Source organism: Somniosus microcephalus, chromosome 3 (genome assembly GCF_052327205.1).
Source record: "Somniosus microcephalus isolate GS21.2 chromosome 3, FLI_Smic_1.0, whole genome shotgun sequence".
NCBI classification, from domain to species: Eukaryota; Metazoa; Chordata; class Chondrichthyes; order Squaliformes; family Somniosidae; genus Somniosus; species Somniosus microcephalus.
In genome coordinates this window covers 309,565,011-309,578,530 of record NC_140989.1, presented here as the reverse complement: position 1 = coordinate 309,578,530, position 13,520 = coordinate 309,565,011, and the positions used below count along the sequence as shown (strand labels likewise).

Genomic DNA, 13,520 nt, shown 5'->3' with positions numbered 1-13,520 from the left:
TGCATCTGCACCATTGATGCCGCTCTGATTTTGTCCCTATCACAATTTTGGGGTTGCATTATCAGACTGGGGCAGGTATGAATAGAATCCTTTATAGCGCTTGGACAGGCCTATTTTATCTATTTTACATATTAATAGCTTGGACTAGTTATAAATAGGGAGAAGACTGAAGTAAAAGTAGGGTGTAGCTTAGACAAAAGATTATGGGAAAATGAGTAGCATTTAAAAAAAAAGCAAAAAAAAGTCTAAATACTGTACTGGTATTGCAATGTGCTGAATGTCAGAAATAAACTTGGGTAACTGAAAGCATATAATTTTACAGGAAGATCTAGATTTGATAACATTAAGAGAAATCTGGCTGCAAACTTGCAGAAAATGGAAAGTAAACACATCGGGATAAAAGATATTTAGGTGGGATAAAAAAGATAAGGAAAGGAGGTGGAGTGGCAATATTGATAAAAGAGGGAATACATACTGTAGAGAGGGCTGATGTACAACAACCACAACTTGTATTTATATAGATAAGGAATGGGTAGAGACGGAGTTAATATAGTTGTAGCTCAATTGTAACTGATCGTAGCATGCTTGGAAGGAGACAGGAAGAAGACTTGAGGGTACAGCTGACTATTGCTGGCAGTGCTAGCCCAGTGTTGTATGTTAGCTGCAGAAGCCTTTACAGCAGATGGCTCAAGTCTGCATTTAGCTGTCTGCTGTCTCAATCCCCGTATAGCCAGTTTAGCCTGGTCATTGCAAGGTATGTGCCTGTAAATGTGGTAAGGGGGTACTGACAGGTGGGTACAGTCTGCCTCTGCTGCAGCCTGACCATCCTAGCATCACATCATCTTCCTCCAAAATACTACCCATTGTCCTAATATTTAGGATATATCAAAAAATTGCCAGTGCCAGAAAACTTGGCTGAAAGCCTCCTGATCAACTAGATGGAAAGAAACAAAATAATGCAAGACGAATGGTTTTAGAAATAACTCAAAATGATGGTACAAATCTTACGACAGGGCTCTTTTATAAAAATGACTCAAAACTTTAGCAACCCTGGACTGTCGTTTTATATGGGTGGGTGGATGACTGGATCCTGTCTGATGGTAACCCTGGGAAAATGTATGGATATCTAAATGACATCATCAGTGCCTAATTTTAATATATTTGACTGCAAACTGGCAGGTGTTTCTGGCTCCAGTACAAAACCTGACTGTAAAATTGGATAGCGCTAAATGGGCAGATACCTGGCTTAATGGATATCTGCCTATTTTTCCAGTTGAGTATGACTAATTTATGCCCATTAATCTGATGTAACCAATCAGAAAATCTACTTTCTATTTAGTTTTTCCATTACTTTGAAATAAAAAGTTCTAGTTAGCTTTTTATGTGTTGTTGAAACACTGTTTTCTGTATTTTGTTGCTTATTTATGACAAAGTTATGGGCTGAAAATGTTCAGATACTAAAGAATTAATTAAATATATTTTGAATTTTAACTGGAGGATTTTTCCCCTCTACAGGTAGTGAAAATGGGGGTGAAGATACGGTAGTTGGGAATGTCAATAAGTTTCTCGTCATTCCCACTGGCTACTGTGGACACCCTAAGAAGGGGCACTTAATATTTGATGCCTGTTTTGAAAGTGGTAAGTCTAAAATTCTGAAAATAGTTCTGTTTTAAATCAAAATTTTGTATGATTTTACATGCTGTATTCAGTTCATGCAGTGTTTGGTTCGATGGGTTTTGCGTTAGCATGGAAAATGGACCAAATCTCATGTTGGACTACTAATTATAAAACATTTTAAGTCAAGCCATTTAAAAAAAAACTTGGTTTAAGCACAGTCAGCTGAAGTTGTCCCTGACATTAAAGTTCACAATAAAATCTCAGTTTTGGTAGGAACATACGTGCAAAGACGGTAAGTTACTTCATCAGCAAATCATTTGAAAGCTGTAAATGTCTTCAGGTATTTAGATTGTCACATATGTTTTTCCAGCACTATCTGAATGTTTCTGTGACAGAAGAATCAAGTTATTTAAGATATCAAAGCATTTTGATTCCACACTGATAACTAGTCTGTTCTCAGTATGTGGGTTTGAACACATAATCAGTTTAAGTGGGATTTGTTTGGGGTTGAGATGTCTCTAAGATGGTGTGCCTGGTAATGAAAGATTAGAATTGATTTAATCCTTCATAGCAGACTCATTAATACGATACCTGAGCTAGACAGGCCTTCAGGAGTTTTATGATGTTTGACCAGCCAATCCAGCTCACTAATGGAAGTTAGAGTAGTAGACTTGTTACTGGGGCCTGGAATTCTGCCCAATTGGCTCCATATGACCCTGCAAGCCAGTGCCCTAAAAGGTAGGTAGTCTGGGCCGGACAAAGAGTGGGAGGCTTTACCAGTGCTTTGTGCTTGGTAGCATTGATGTGCCTCAATAATTCCGAGACTCGAAGGTAGCAGAACAAAACAAGGCTTTTATTAACTTAGAACGAAACACGTAAGCGAGAGAGATGTCGTCCTTCTGGAGATTGGGGCTAGACTGAAGCTAGCTTACAAACGGGGCCAGGTATGGGCGGAGCCCTACACACAGCACATTCCAGCACATTCCAGTATACAATACAGCACATTCCAGTACACAATACAATGAGGTCTGGGGGAAGGGAAATGACACTGAAACCGATCTCAGTCACAGGCAGTGATGAATGGAAATATTTCATCACATTCACCCCTTCTATAGATTTAGTCTGTTCGGGGGTTTGATAGTCCTCTGCGACCGACGTGGCTGTTGCGGTGCCGCGGGTGTCGGCTGGGTGTCCCCGGTAGCCTCCTGGGTCTCTGCCGGGGGTGCCGCCAGGGTTGTTGAAGGGGTAGTTGGTGGGGGTGCCGTTGGTCGGTGTTCTTCCGGGGGTGATGAAAGAGTAGTGGGTGGGTAAGAGTTGCTGTGATCGTCGTTGCCGCTATTGCCGTGGTTGTTGTCGATGCCGGCTGGGGCGACGTCTTTTATGGACACGGTGTCCTCCCTTCCGTCGGCGTGCCGGACATATGCGTATTGGGGGTTGGCGTGGAGTAGGTGTACTGGCTCCACGAGAGGGTCCGTCTTGTGGCCCCTCACATGCCTTCGCACGAGTACCGGACCTGGGGTGGAGAGCCATGACGGCATGGATACGCCTGAGGTGGATTTCCGGGGAAAGACAAACATTCGTTCATGAGGCGTGGTATTAGTGGCCGTACACAATAGCGACCGTATCGAATGGAGCACATCCGAGAGGACTTCCTGCCAGCGGGAGATAGGGAGGCCCTTGGTCCTTAGAGCTAGAGTGACTGCTTTCCATACTGTCCCGTTCTCTCGCTCCACTTGGCCGTTACCCCGGGGGTTGTAGCTGGTGGTACGGCTCGTGGCGATCCCCCTGGACAGCATGTACTGGCGTAGCTCTTCACTCATGAAGGACGCCCCCCTATCCGTATGGATGTAGCTCGGCATACCGAACAGGCAGAACAGGCTGTTGAGGCATTTAATGACCGTGGCGCTGGTCATGTCTGGGCAGGGGAAGGCGAATGGGAACCGGGAGTATTCGTCCACAATGTTCAGGAAGTAAACATTGCGGTCGACGGACGGGAGGGGGCCCTTGAAATCTAAGCTGAGCCGCTCAAAGGGCCGTGTAGCTTTGATTAAGTGGGCTCTATCTGGGCGGTAGAACCGAGGCTTGCACTCAGCGCAAGTGCGGCAGTTCCTGGTCAGGGACCGAACTTCCTCAATCGAGTAGGGTAAGTTACGGGACTTTATGAAGTGGAACAGCTGCGTGACCCCTGGGTGGCAGAGGTCGTTGTGGAGGGTCTGTAGCCGATCCCCGGTGGCGCTGGCACACATCCCTCGTGAGAGGGCGTCAGGGGATTCGTTAAGGGCCCCTGGCCGGTAAATGATGTCGTACTCGAAGGTGGCGAGCTCGATCCGCCACCTAAGAATCTTATCATTTTTAATCTTCCCCCTCTGTTTATTATTGAACATAAACGCTACCGACCGCTGGTCGGTAAGTAGGGTGAAGCGTTTGCCGGCTAGGTAGTGGCGCCAGTGGCGCACTGCCTCCACGATGGCTTGGGCCTCCTTTTCCACGGAGGAGTGTCTGATCTCGGGCCCTTGGAGGGTCCTCGAGAAGAAAGCTACGGGCCGCCCCGCCTGGTTAAGGGTGGCCGCCAAGGCGAAGTCAGACACATCACTTTCCACTTGAAATGGAGTGTTCTCGTCCACTGCCTGTAGCGTGGCCCGCTCAATATTCTGCTTAATGCTTTTGAAGGTGGCGTGGGCCTCCGCAGAGAGCGGGAAAGAGGATGCTTTCAAGAGGGGGCGGGCTTTGTCGGAGTAGTTGGGGACCCATTGGGAATAATAAGAAAATAACCCCAGGCATCTTTTCAGGGCTTTGGGAGTGTTGGGCAGGGGCAGCTCCCGTAGGGGGCGCAATCGGTCGGGGTCTGGTCCGATTTCCCCATTCTCCACCACGCTGCCTAGTATGCAGAGGCGTGTGGTGTTGTAAACGCACTTGTCCTTGTTGTAGGTGAGGTTGAGTTTTTGTGCGGTTTTCAGGAACCTCTCGAGGTTCGAGTCGTGATCCTGCTGGTTGTGACCGCAGATGGTGACGTTGTCGAGGTAGGGGAAGGTTGTCTGCAAGTGGTGGTCATCGACCATGCGGTCCATCTCCCTCTGGAAGACCGAGACCCCATTCGTCACCCCAAAGGGGACTCTGAGGAATTGGTAGAGGCGTCCGTTCGCCTCGAAGGCGGTGTACGGGCGGTCCTCTGGTCTGATAGGGAGCTGGTGGTACGCTGACTTGAGGTCGATGGTGGAGAACACCCGGTATTGGGCGATTTGGTTCACCATTTCTGATATGCGGGGTAGCGGGTAGGCGTCCAGTAGGGTGTACCTGTTGATCGTTTGACTATAGTCGATCACCATCCGTTTCTTCTCGCTACCCCTTACCACTACCACTTGGGTGCGCCACGGGCTGTTGCTGCGTTCAATAATGCGCTCTTTCAGGAGCCTGTCTACCTCGGTCGCGATAAACCGCCTGTCCTCCCAGCTGTACCTCCTGCTTTTGGTCGCTATTGGCCGGCAGTTAGGGGTAAGGTTCGCGAATAGCGAAGGCGGCTTTACCTTCAGGGTAGCCAGACCGCACACTGTGAGGGGCGGCTGGGACCCACCGTACTTGAGCGTGATGCTTTGGTGGTTGCACTGGAAATCCAGGCCCAAGATCACGCTCGCACATAGGTTCTTCATGATTAATACTTTAAAATGATCATATACAGTTCCGTTAACGCACAATTGTACCGTGCAGTAACCCAGAATGGTCGATGTCTGGGTTTTGTCAGCCATAGAGATGGTACCCTGAGTAGGGACCACCTTTAGGGAGAGTTCTTGTGCCAGTTCTGGGTGGATAAAGCTCTCCGTGCTTCCACTGTCAATTAAGCATTTAACCCGGCACCCGTTTACCTCGATGTCCACCATTGATTTGGATAGCGGGTGCGGCCTGGTCTGGTCCACTGTGACCGATGCCACTGTAGGGCCCTGATCGATACAAGATGGCGTCCACGCTGTCTGCTCACAAGATGGCGGACCCCACGAGGTCGGGCAAGATGGCGTCCAAGATGGCCGCTCCCACGGCGCACACGCGGCGGTGGCGGGTTTTCCGGCGGGGTTCCCTCTGCACACCTTCCCGAAGTGCCCCTTCTTACCGCACTTAAAGCAGGTGGTGCCTTTCGCCGGGCACAGGTTTCTGGTGTGCTTTGGCTGCCCGCTGTGAGGGTGCCGGTTAGTTCTCCTAGTAACCCCTAGGTGGCACCTTCATGAGTGGTTACCCCTCTCTTTTAATTCGACCCAAAAAAAAAGAAACAATTTCACAAATAAGGTGACAAAAACCCAATTACCCTTTTAAATAACCCTCCACCAATCAAATTAAAATTTGGTTGTCCCGATTAACAATGCACTCCAGTCCCCGCGGCGCCCACCGGTCACGAAAGAGCTCGAGCGTGCCGGCGGACACCGCGTGCTCCATCTCTAGGGCCACCCGGGCGCGAACATGGCCACGGAAGAGGGGGAGGCAATCCGGTCGGACGACCCCCTCGCTCGCCCGATGAGTGGTTACCCCTGTGTTAAATCCCTAATTGACTGTTATTGGGCTTATGAGTTTCACCTGTGATTTGTAGTATATTAGTTCTGTTTTTCCCTTTCTCTGTGCTCAGTCTTGACAAGCCTTTGTGCCAAGTGGTTGCTTGTCAGAGCTCCTAAAGTGTAATTGTATCTTTGTGTTTATTAAGTAAAGTACTTTGTTTGAACTTTATACCTGCCTCAAGCCTCGTCTCTGCACTTGGGTCCAGATCCAGCCTCGCCCTGACAGCAAGACTGAGCCAGTATGGACCCAGCAGTGATGGAGGAATTTCGTTCTATTCTCTCCCTTCAGGGTGCTTTCCTCGGCCGCCTTGAGCAACTTCTCCAAGGCATTTCGGACAAGGTAGATACGTGGACTCAGGCCATTCAACACCTAGCTGCTGTGGTTTCTGCTCGGGACGTTCCTCTTCGGTCAGTTCCTTTGGGTGCTACCCCACCGGTCGCCGATTGCCAAACTTACCGAGAGCCTCGCCTACCGGCGCCGGAGCGCTATGATGGTGATCCAGGCAAGTGTCGTGGCTTCCTGACCCAGTGTTTCCTGGTTTTTGAACTTCAACCTTCCATGTTCCATTCATCTCGCTCTAAGGTAGCATTCATTATTTCACTACTTTCGGGAAAAGCTCTCGCCTGGGCTACCGCTATCTGGGAGCAGCAATCTTTGGTCTGCTTCGATGTTGTCGATTTCACCGCTGAGATGGGCAAGGTCTTTGACCATCCTGTGAGTGGACGGGAGGCAGCTAAGAGACTTTTGAATCTCCGCCAGGGCGGCTGCAGCGTAGCCGACTTTGCCATTGAGTTCCGCACACTCACTGCGGAGAGTCGCTGGAACACCGAGGCCCTTCTTTCCATGTTTTTTTACGGCCTTTCCAGAACTATCAAGGATGAACTAGCGTCCAGAGAGATCCCGGAGGACCTTGACACGCTCATCTCCCTTGCTGTCAGAGTGGATAACTGCCTCCGGGAGCATGCTAGAGAGAGGAGATTCACTACTTCCACAAGGGTGAAATCGTCTGGTGTTCTGGATTTGACCAGGAGTTTCCAAGTACCCCCGAGTCCACCTGTTAGCACGGAGGAGACACCTATGCAACTCGGCAGAACTCGGCTCTCCCAGGTTGAGAGACAGAGGAGATTGAGAGAGGGGTGTTGTCTTTACTGTGGCCTGTCTGGTCATTTCAGAGCCACATGCCCAGAGCTCCAGGAACAAGCCAGGAGGATTGGGAAGATACGGATTGATCAAACCCCTTCTTCTACCCCTTCTGTCTTCCAAACCCTGATTCCTGCTCGTCTCTCTTGGGAGGGAAAGCAGTTCAATCTGCAGGCGTTCATTGACTCCGGGGCCGCGGGTTGTTTTATTGACCGTACCCTGGTGCACAGACTGAAAATTCCTTTCTCCTGCCTGGATAAGCCTTTACAAGTCATGGCCCTCGATGGCAGGCCCCTTGGTTCTGGGCTCATTCATCATATCACTGGAGTGTTACATGTCCAAGTGGGGGAGAGACATCAAGAGTTGCTGCAGTTTCACCTGATAGATTCCCCTGAGCTTCCTCTCGTTCTTGGACACCCGTGGCTCTTTCTCCACAACCCTCATATTGACTGGACTACTGGGATGGTGCTGGAGTGGGGCCCTTCATGTTCAACTAACTGTCTCAAGGTCTTCCCTAGTCTGCCTCGTCCTTCCTCTCCCGAGCCAGCCGATCAGCTGGATCTTGCTCGTGTGCCTCCTGAGTATTCGGACCTCCATGCGGTATTTAGTAAGGGGCGGTCCTCTACACTCCCCCCACACCGGCCCTACGACTGTGCGATTGATCTCCTGCCTGGCACTAGCCCTCCTCGGGGTCGGCTCTACTCTCTCTCTCTGGTCCTGAGAATGTTTCGATGGAGGAATATATCAAAGAAGCCCTCGCCACAGGTTTCATTCATCCTTCCACCTCCCCAGCGAGTGCAGGTTTCTTCTTTGTAAAGAAGAAGGATGGCGGTCTCAGACCTTGTATAGACTATCGGGGGCTCAACAAAATTACGATTAAGAACCGCTATCCTCTCCCTTTGATGTTCTCAGCGTTTGAGCAGCTACAGGGAGCTACCATCTTCTCCAAACTTGACCTCCGCAATGCATATAACCTGGTCCGCATTAGGGAGGGGGATGAATGGAAAACTGCCTTTATCACCCCGAGCGGTCACTGGGAATACCTTGTCATGCCCTTTGGCCTCACTAATGCCCCTGCTGTCTTCCAGGCTCTGGTCAATGACGTGCTCCGGGACCTGCTGAATCAGTTCGTGTTTGTTTATTTGGATGACATTCTCATCTTCTCGAAGTCCCCCCAGCAGCATGTCCAACACGTCAGGCGGGTGTTGCAGAGGCTCTTGGAGAGCCGTCTCTTCGTCAAACCCGAGAAGTGTGAATTCCACGTCACTAAGGTCACCTTCCTGGGCTACGTTATCTCTGGTGGAAGCGTCCAGATGGATCCGAGTAAGGTTCAAGCCGTTCTGAACTGGCCGAGTCCCACGTCGGTTAAGCAGATTCAGCGGTTCCTGGGATTCGCCAGCTTTTACAGACGCTTCATCCGCAACTTCAGCTCCCTTGCCGCGCCCCTCTCCGCATTGACCAAGGGCTCTCCTGTACGGTTTAGCTGGTGTTCTGAAGCAGAACGGGCATTCCAGGAGCTCAAACAACGCTTCACCTCCGCCCCCATTCTGATACATCCCGATCCCGCCTTGCCCTTCATCGTAGAGGTGGATGCCTCGGATGTTGGAGTTGGGGCTGTCCTGTCCCAGCGCTCCCCCAAGGACCAAAAACTTCATCCCTGTGCCTCCTTCTCCCGTCGCCTGAAGCCAGCTGAGTGTAACTATGATGTCGGCAACAGGGAGCTTTTGGCAGTTAAGTTGGCCTTGGAGGAGTGGAGACACTGGTTGGAGGGAGCGGAACATCCTTTTGTCGTCTGGACCGACCATAAGAACCTGATATATATTCAGGACGCTAAGCGCCTCAACCCCCGGCAGGCCAGGTGGGCACTCTTCTTTAACCGGTTCAACTTTCTCCTGTCGTACCGCCCAGGGTCTAAGAACCTCAAACCGGATGCCCTTTCTCGCTAGTTTGACCCCTCGGAAAAGGACTGGATTCCGGAACCTATCGTCCCTAGTTCCTGCATCGTGGCTCCCGTCATATGGGAGATTGAGACTGTGGTGCGAAGGGCCCAACGTCAGGAGGCCAATCCCGGAGGAGGCCCTCCTAATAAACTTTATGTTCCCAGTCGAGTGCGCGCCCAGGTCCTTCAATGGGGCCATTCTTCTCGATTGACGGGTCATCCTGGGATCCGTCGGACTCTCGAGTTTCTTAAAAGGAGGTTCTGGTGGCCCGCTATGGAAGCCGACACCCGGACCTTTGTCTCCGCTTGTCCCGCCTGCGCCCAGAACAAGACATCCCAACAACCTCCGCTTGGTCTCCTGCATCCCTTGCCTATTCCCAGCCGTCCCTGGTCTCATATCGCCCTGGATTTCATCACCGGGCTACCTCTATCTGAAGGATTCACCACCATCCTAGTTGTGGTTGATCGCTTTTCAAAGGCTGCTCACTTCGTTCCTCTTGTCAAGCTTCCCTCGGCCAGGGAGACCGCCCAGCTGGTTGTCCAACACGTCTTCCGCCTCCATGGCTTGCCCCTGGATGTTGTCTCTGACCGTGGTCCTCAGTTTTCATCTAGGTTTTGGAAGTCCTTTTGTTCCCTCCTGGGGGCTTCCGTCAGTCTCTCTTCAGGGTTCCACCCTCAATCTAACGGCCAGACTGAGAGAACTAATCAGGATCTGGAGAGGGTGCTTCGAAGCTTTGTGTCCTCCAATCCTTCCTCCTGGAGCAAGTACCTGGTCTGGGCAGAGTATGCACATAATACCCTTCAGAGCTCCTCCACTGGTCTTTTGCCTTTTGAGTGCCAATATGGCTTCCAACCGCCACTCTTCCCGGAACAGGAGAAGGAGGTAGGAGTGCCGGCTGCCCAGGGGTTAATCCAACGCTGCCGTCGTACCTGGAGGAGGGTCCGATCCGCCTTGCAGCTTGCCTCATCTCGGCAGAAGGTACAGGCCGACCGTCACCGTCGCCCAGCTCCTCGGTTCCGGACCGGACAGAAGGTCTGGCTGTCTACCAAGAATCTTCTGCTCCATGTAGAGTCCCGCAAGTTGGCTCCCCGGTTCATAGGACCTTTTAGGATTTTGGAGCAAGTAAACCCGGTGGCCTACCGGCTCCTCCTTCCTCGATCGATGAGGATACATCCCACATTTCATGTCTCTCACCTCAAGCCGGTACTTACTAGTCCCTTGGTTCCTGCGGCTAGACCTCCACCCCCGCCCCGTATGATCGACGGCCAGCAAGTCTTCACGGTCCGTCGTCTCCTTGATTGTCGCCGGGTCAGGAGGAGCATCCAATACCTGGTTGACTGGGAGGGTTTCGGTCCTGAGGAGCGTTCCTGGGTTCCGGCCCGGGACATTTTGGATCCGGAACTCATAAGGGATTTTCGCCGTCGTCACCCTGCTCGTCCAGGAGGAACGTCAGGAGCCGTTCCTAGGGGAGGGGGTCCTGTGAGGGTGCCGGTTAGTTCTCCTAGTAACCCCTAGGTGGCACCTTCATGAGTGGTTACCCCTGTGTTAAATCCCTAATTGACTGTTATTGGGCTTATGAGTTTCACCTGTGATTTGTAGTATATTAGTTCTGTTTTTCCCCTTCTCTGTGCTCAGTCTTGACAAGCCTTTGTGCCAAGTGGTTGCTTGTCAGAGCTCCTAAAGTGTAATTGTATCTTTGTGTTTATTAAGTAAAGTACTTTGTTTGAACTTTATACCTGCCTCAAGCCTCGTCTCTGCACTTGGGTCCAGATCCAGCCTTGCCCTGACACCCGCAGAAGTAGCAGTTGGGTCCCTGACGCGTCGCGGCTGTCGTAGGGCTTCTGGGGGGAGAGCGGGGCCCAGCCGGTGTCGGGCTGTCGGGCGGGGAAGATGCCTTCCAAGATGGCGGTGCACACGTGGCGGCGTGGACGGCGCGGGCTGAAGAGTAGGCGTCCGAGTTTCTCTGGGCCACATCCAGGGATCGCGCGGTGTCCGCAGCCTGTTTCAGGTCCAACCCCGTTTTTTCCAGCAGTCTTTGCCGGATGTAAGTGGAGCTGAGGCCTGTGATGAAGGCATCGCGAACAAGCTCGTCAGTGTACACCGCGGCTTTTACATCTCGGCACTTGCAGTCTTTGCCAAGCATTTTCAGGGTGCTTAGGAACTCCTCCACCGATTCTCCAGGTCGCTGTGCGCGGGTGGCGAGCAGGTGCCTAGCATACACCTCATTCGTAGGCTGCTGGTAATGCGCCTTTAAGATGTCGCAGGCGGCCAGGTACGTCTCGGCGTCTTGGATGAGGGGGTAAACCCGGTGGCTTACCCAATTCCGCAGAATTCCGAGTCTCACCCTTGTAGCGTCTTTGACGGCTGCGGAATTGTCCAGGAAGAATTCCATACACTCAAACCAGTGTCCGAAGCGTGCTGATGCGTCCGGAGCATGTTGATCCAAATCCAAACGTTCGGGTTTCAGGAGTTGATCCATAGTGTTGAAAAAATAAGTTAATAAAATTGATGTGCCTCAATAATTCCGAGACTCGAAGGTAGCAGAACAAAACAAGGCTTTTATTAACTTAGAACGAAACACGTAAGCGAGAGAGATGTCGTCCTTCTGGAGATTGGGGCTAGACTGAAGCTAGCTTACAAACGGGGCCAGGTATGGGCGGAGCCCTACACACAGCACATTCCAGCACATTCCAGTATACAATACAGCACATTCCAGTACACAATACAATGAGGTCTGGGGGAAGGGAAATGACACTGAAACCGATCTCAGTCACAGGCAGTGATGAATGGAAATATTTCATCACAAGCATGTTTAGTTTTAACTGGTTAAATGCCAGCAGTACCATTCTGCAAACTGAACCCTGGCTCTTGTCAACTTGCATCTAAGATTTGGACTTAGGTGAGTGGCATGTATATTCCTATAGAGGAGAGCATGGACTCCATATCAGGCAAACAGAAACTCTGGGTTTGAAATTCCTAGGTTTGAAGACTATGACACATGGCAATGGTAGACACTTGGCTAACCAAACAAGTTTTATGGCACATTGCCAGTGACAAAATTAATGAAGAATAGGATCATTGGTGTTTTTTGCACTTTAAGAATTCACCTATTCATAATCATAATTTAAAAAAAATTGATGAAAATTCTGTTGACTGTAATGAACATGTGTGTGAGAGAGAGACTATGGGGGAATTTAACCTGGAGAAGCATGTGGGTGGGGGGGTTAAATCTGGCAAAAATGCGAGCGCGTCAGGGAGCCAGCTCCAATCTGCCGACTTCCATGTTTATCTCCGGCCCATTAAGCTGGCTGCATGCAATGCCATCAGAAGAGGCAGGTTGCCTATTACCATATGGTAATCACTCAATTGGAGCGATATTTCAACACAGTTTTAAGTTTAACGCTGCAGCCATGGGTTTCCTGGACAGTGGCAGCATGGATACGAAATTGGCTAAGTGACAGGAAACAGAGAGTATTGGTGAACAGTTGTTTATCGGACTGGAGGAAGGTACACAGTGGTGTTCCCCAGGGGTCGGTACTAGGACCACTGCTTTTCTTGATATATATTAATGACTTGGACTTGGATGTACAGGGCGCAATTTAAAAATTTGCAGATGACACAAAACTTGGAAGTATAGTGAACAGTGAGGAGGATAGTGATAGACTTTAAGAGGACATAGGCAGGCTGGTGGAATGGGCGGACACATGGCAGATGAAATTTAAGGCAGAAAAGTGCGAAGTGATACATTTTGGTAGGAAGAACGAGGAGAGACAATATTAACTAAAGGGTACAATTCTAAAGGGGGTGCATGAACAGAGAGACCTGGGGGTATATGTGCACAAATCGTTGAAGGTGGCAGGACAGGTTGAGAAAGCGGTTAAAAAAGCATACGGGATCCTGGGCTTCATAAATAGAGGCATAGAATACAAAAGCAAGGAAGTTATGATGAGCCTTTATAAAACACTGGTTCGGCCTCCACTGGAGTATTGTGTCCAATTCTGGGCACCACAGTTTAGGAAGGATGTGAAGGCCTTGGAGAGGTTGCAAAAAAGATTTGCGAGAATGATTCCAGGGATGAGGGACTTCAGTTACGTGGATAGACTGGAGAAGCTAAGGTTGTTCTCCTTGGAGCAGAGAAAGTTGGGAGGAGATTTGATAGAGGTGTTCAAATTCTTGAGGGGTCTAGACAGAGTAGATAGAGAGAAACTGTTCCAATTGGCGGAAGGATCGAGAACCAGAGGGCAGAAGATCGATAGGTGACATGAGGAAAACTTTTTTACGCAG

The 13,520-nt window shown here is 50.3% G+C and overlaps 1 protein-coding gene across 1 annotated transcript in view; it reads left to right on the top strand.

The window, feature by feature from the left end:
- The first annotated feature begins 967 nt into the window (after positions 1-967).
- Positions 968-13,520, top strand: part of agbl4 (AGBL carboxypeptidase 4) — a 608,965-nt gene continuing 596,412 nt past the window's right edge. The window contains exons 1-2 of the mRNA XM_085978224.1: positions 968-995; positions 1,516-1,638. Coding sequence (XP_085834350.1) covers positions 968-995; positions 1,516-1,638 — 151 coding nt within the window. The remainder of the gene's footprint in view (positions 996-1,515; positions 1,639-13,520) is intronic.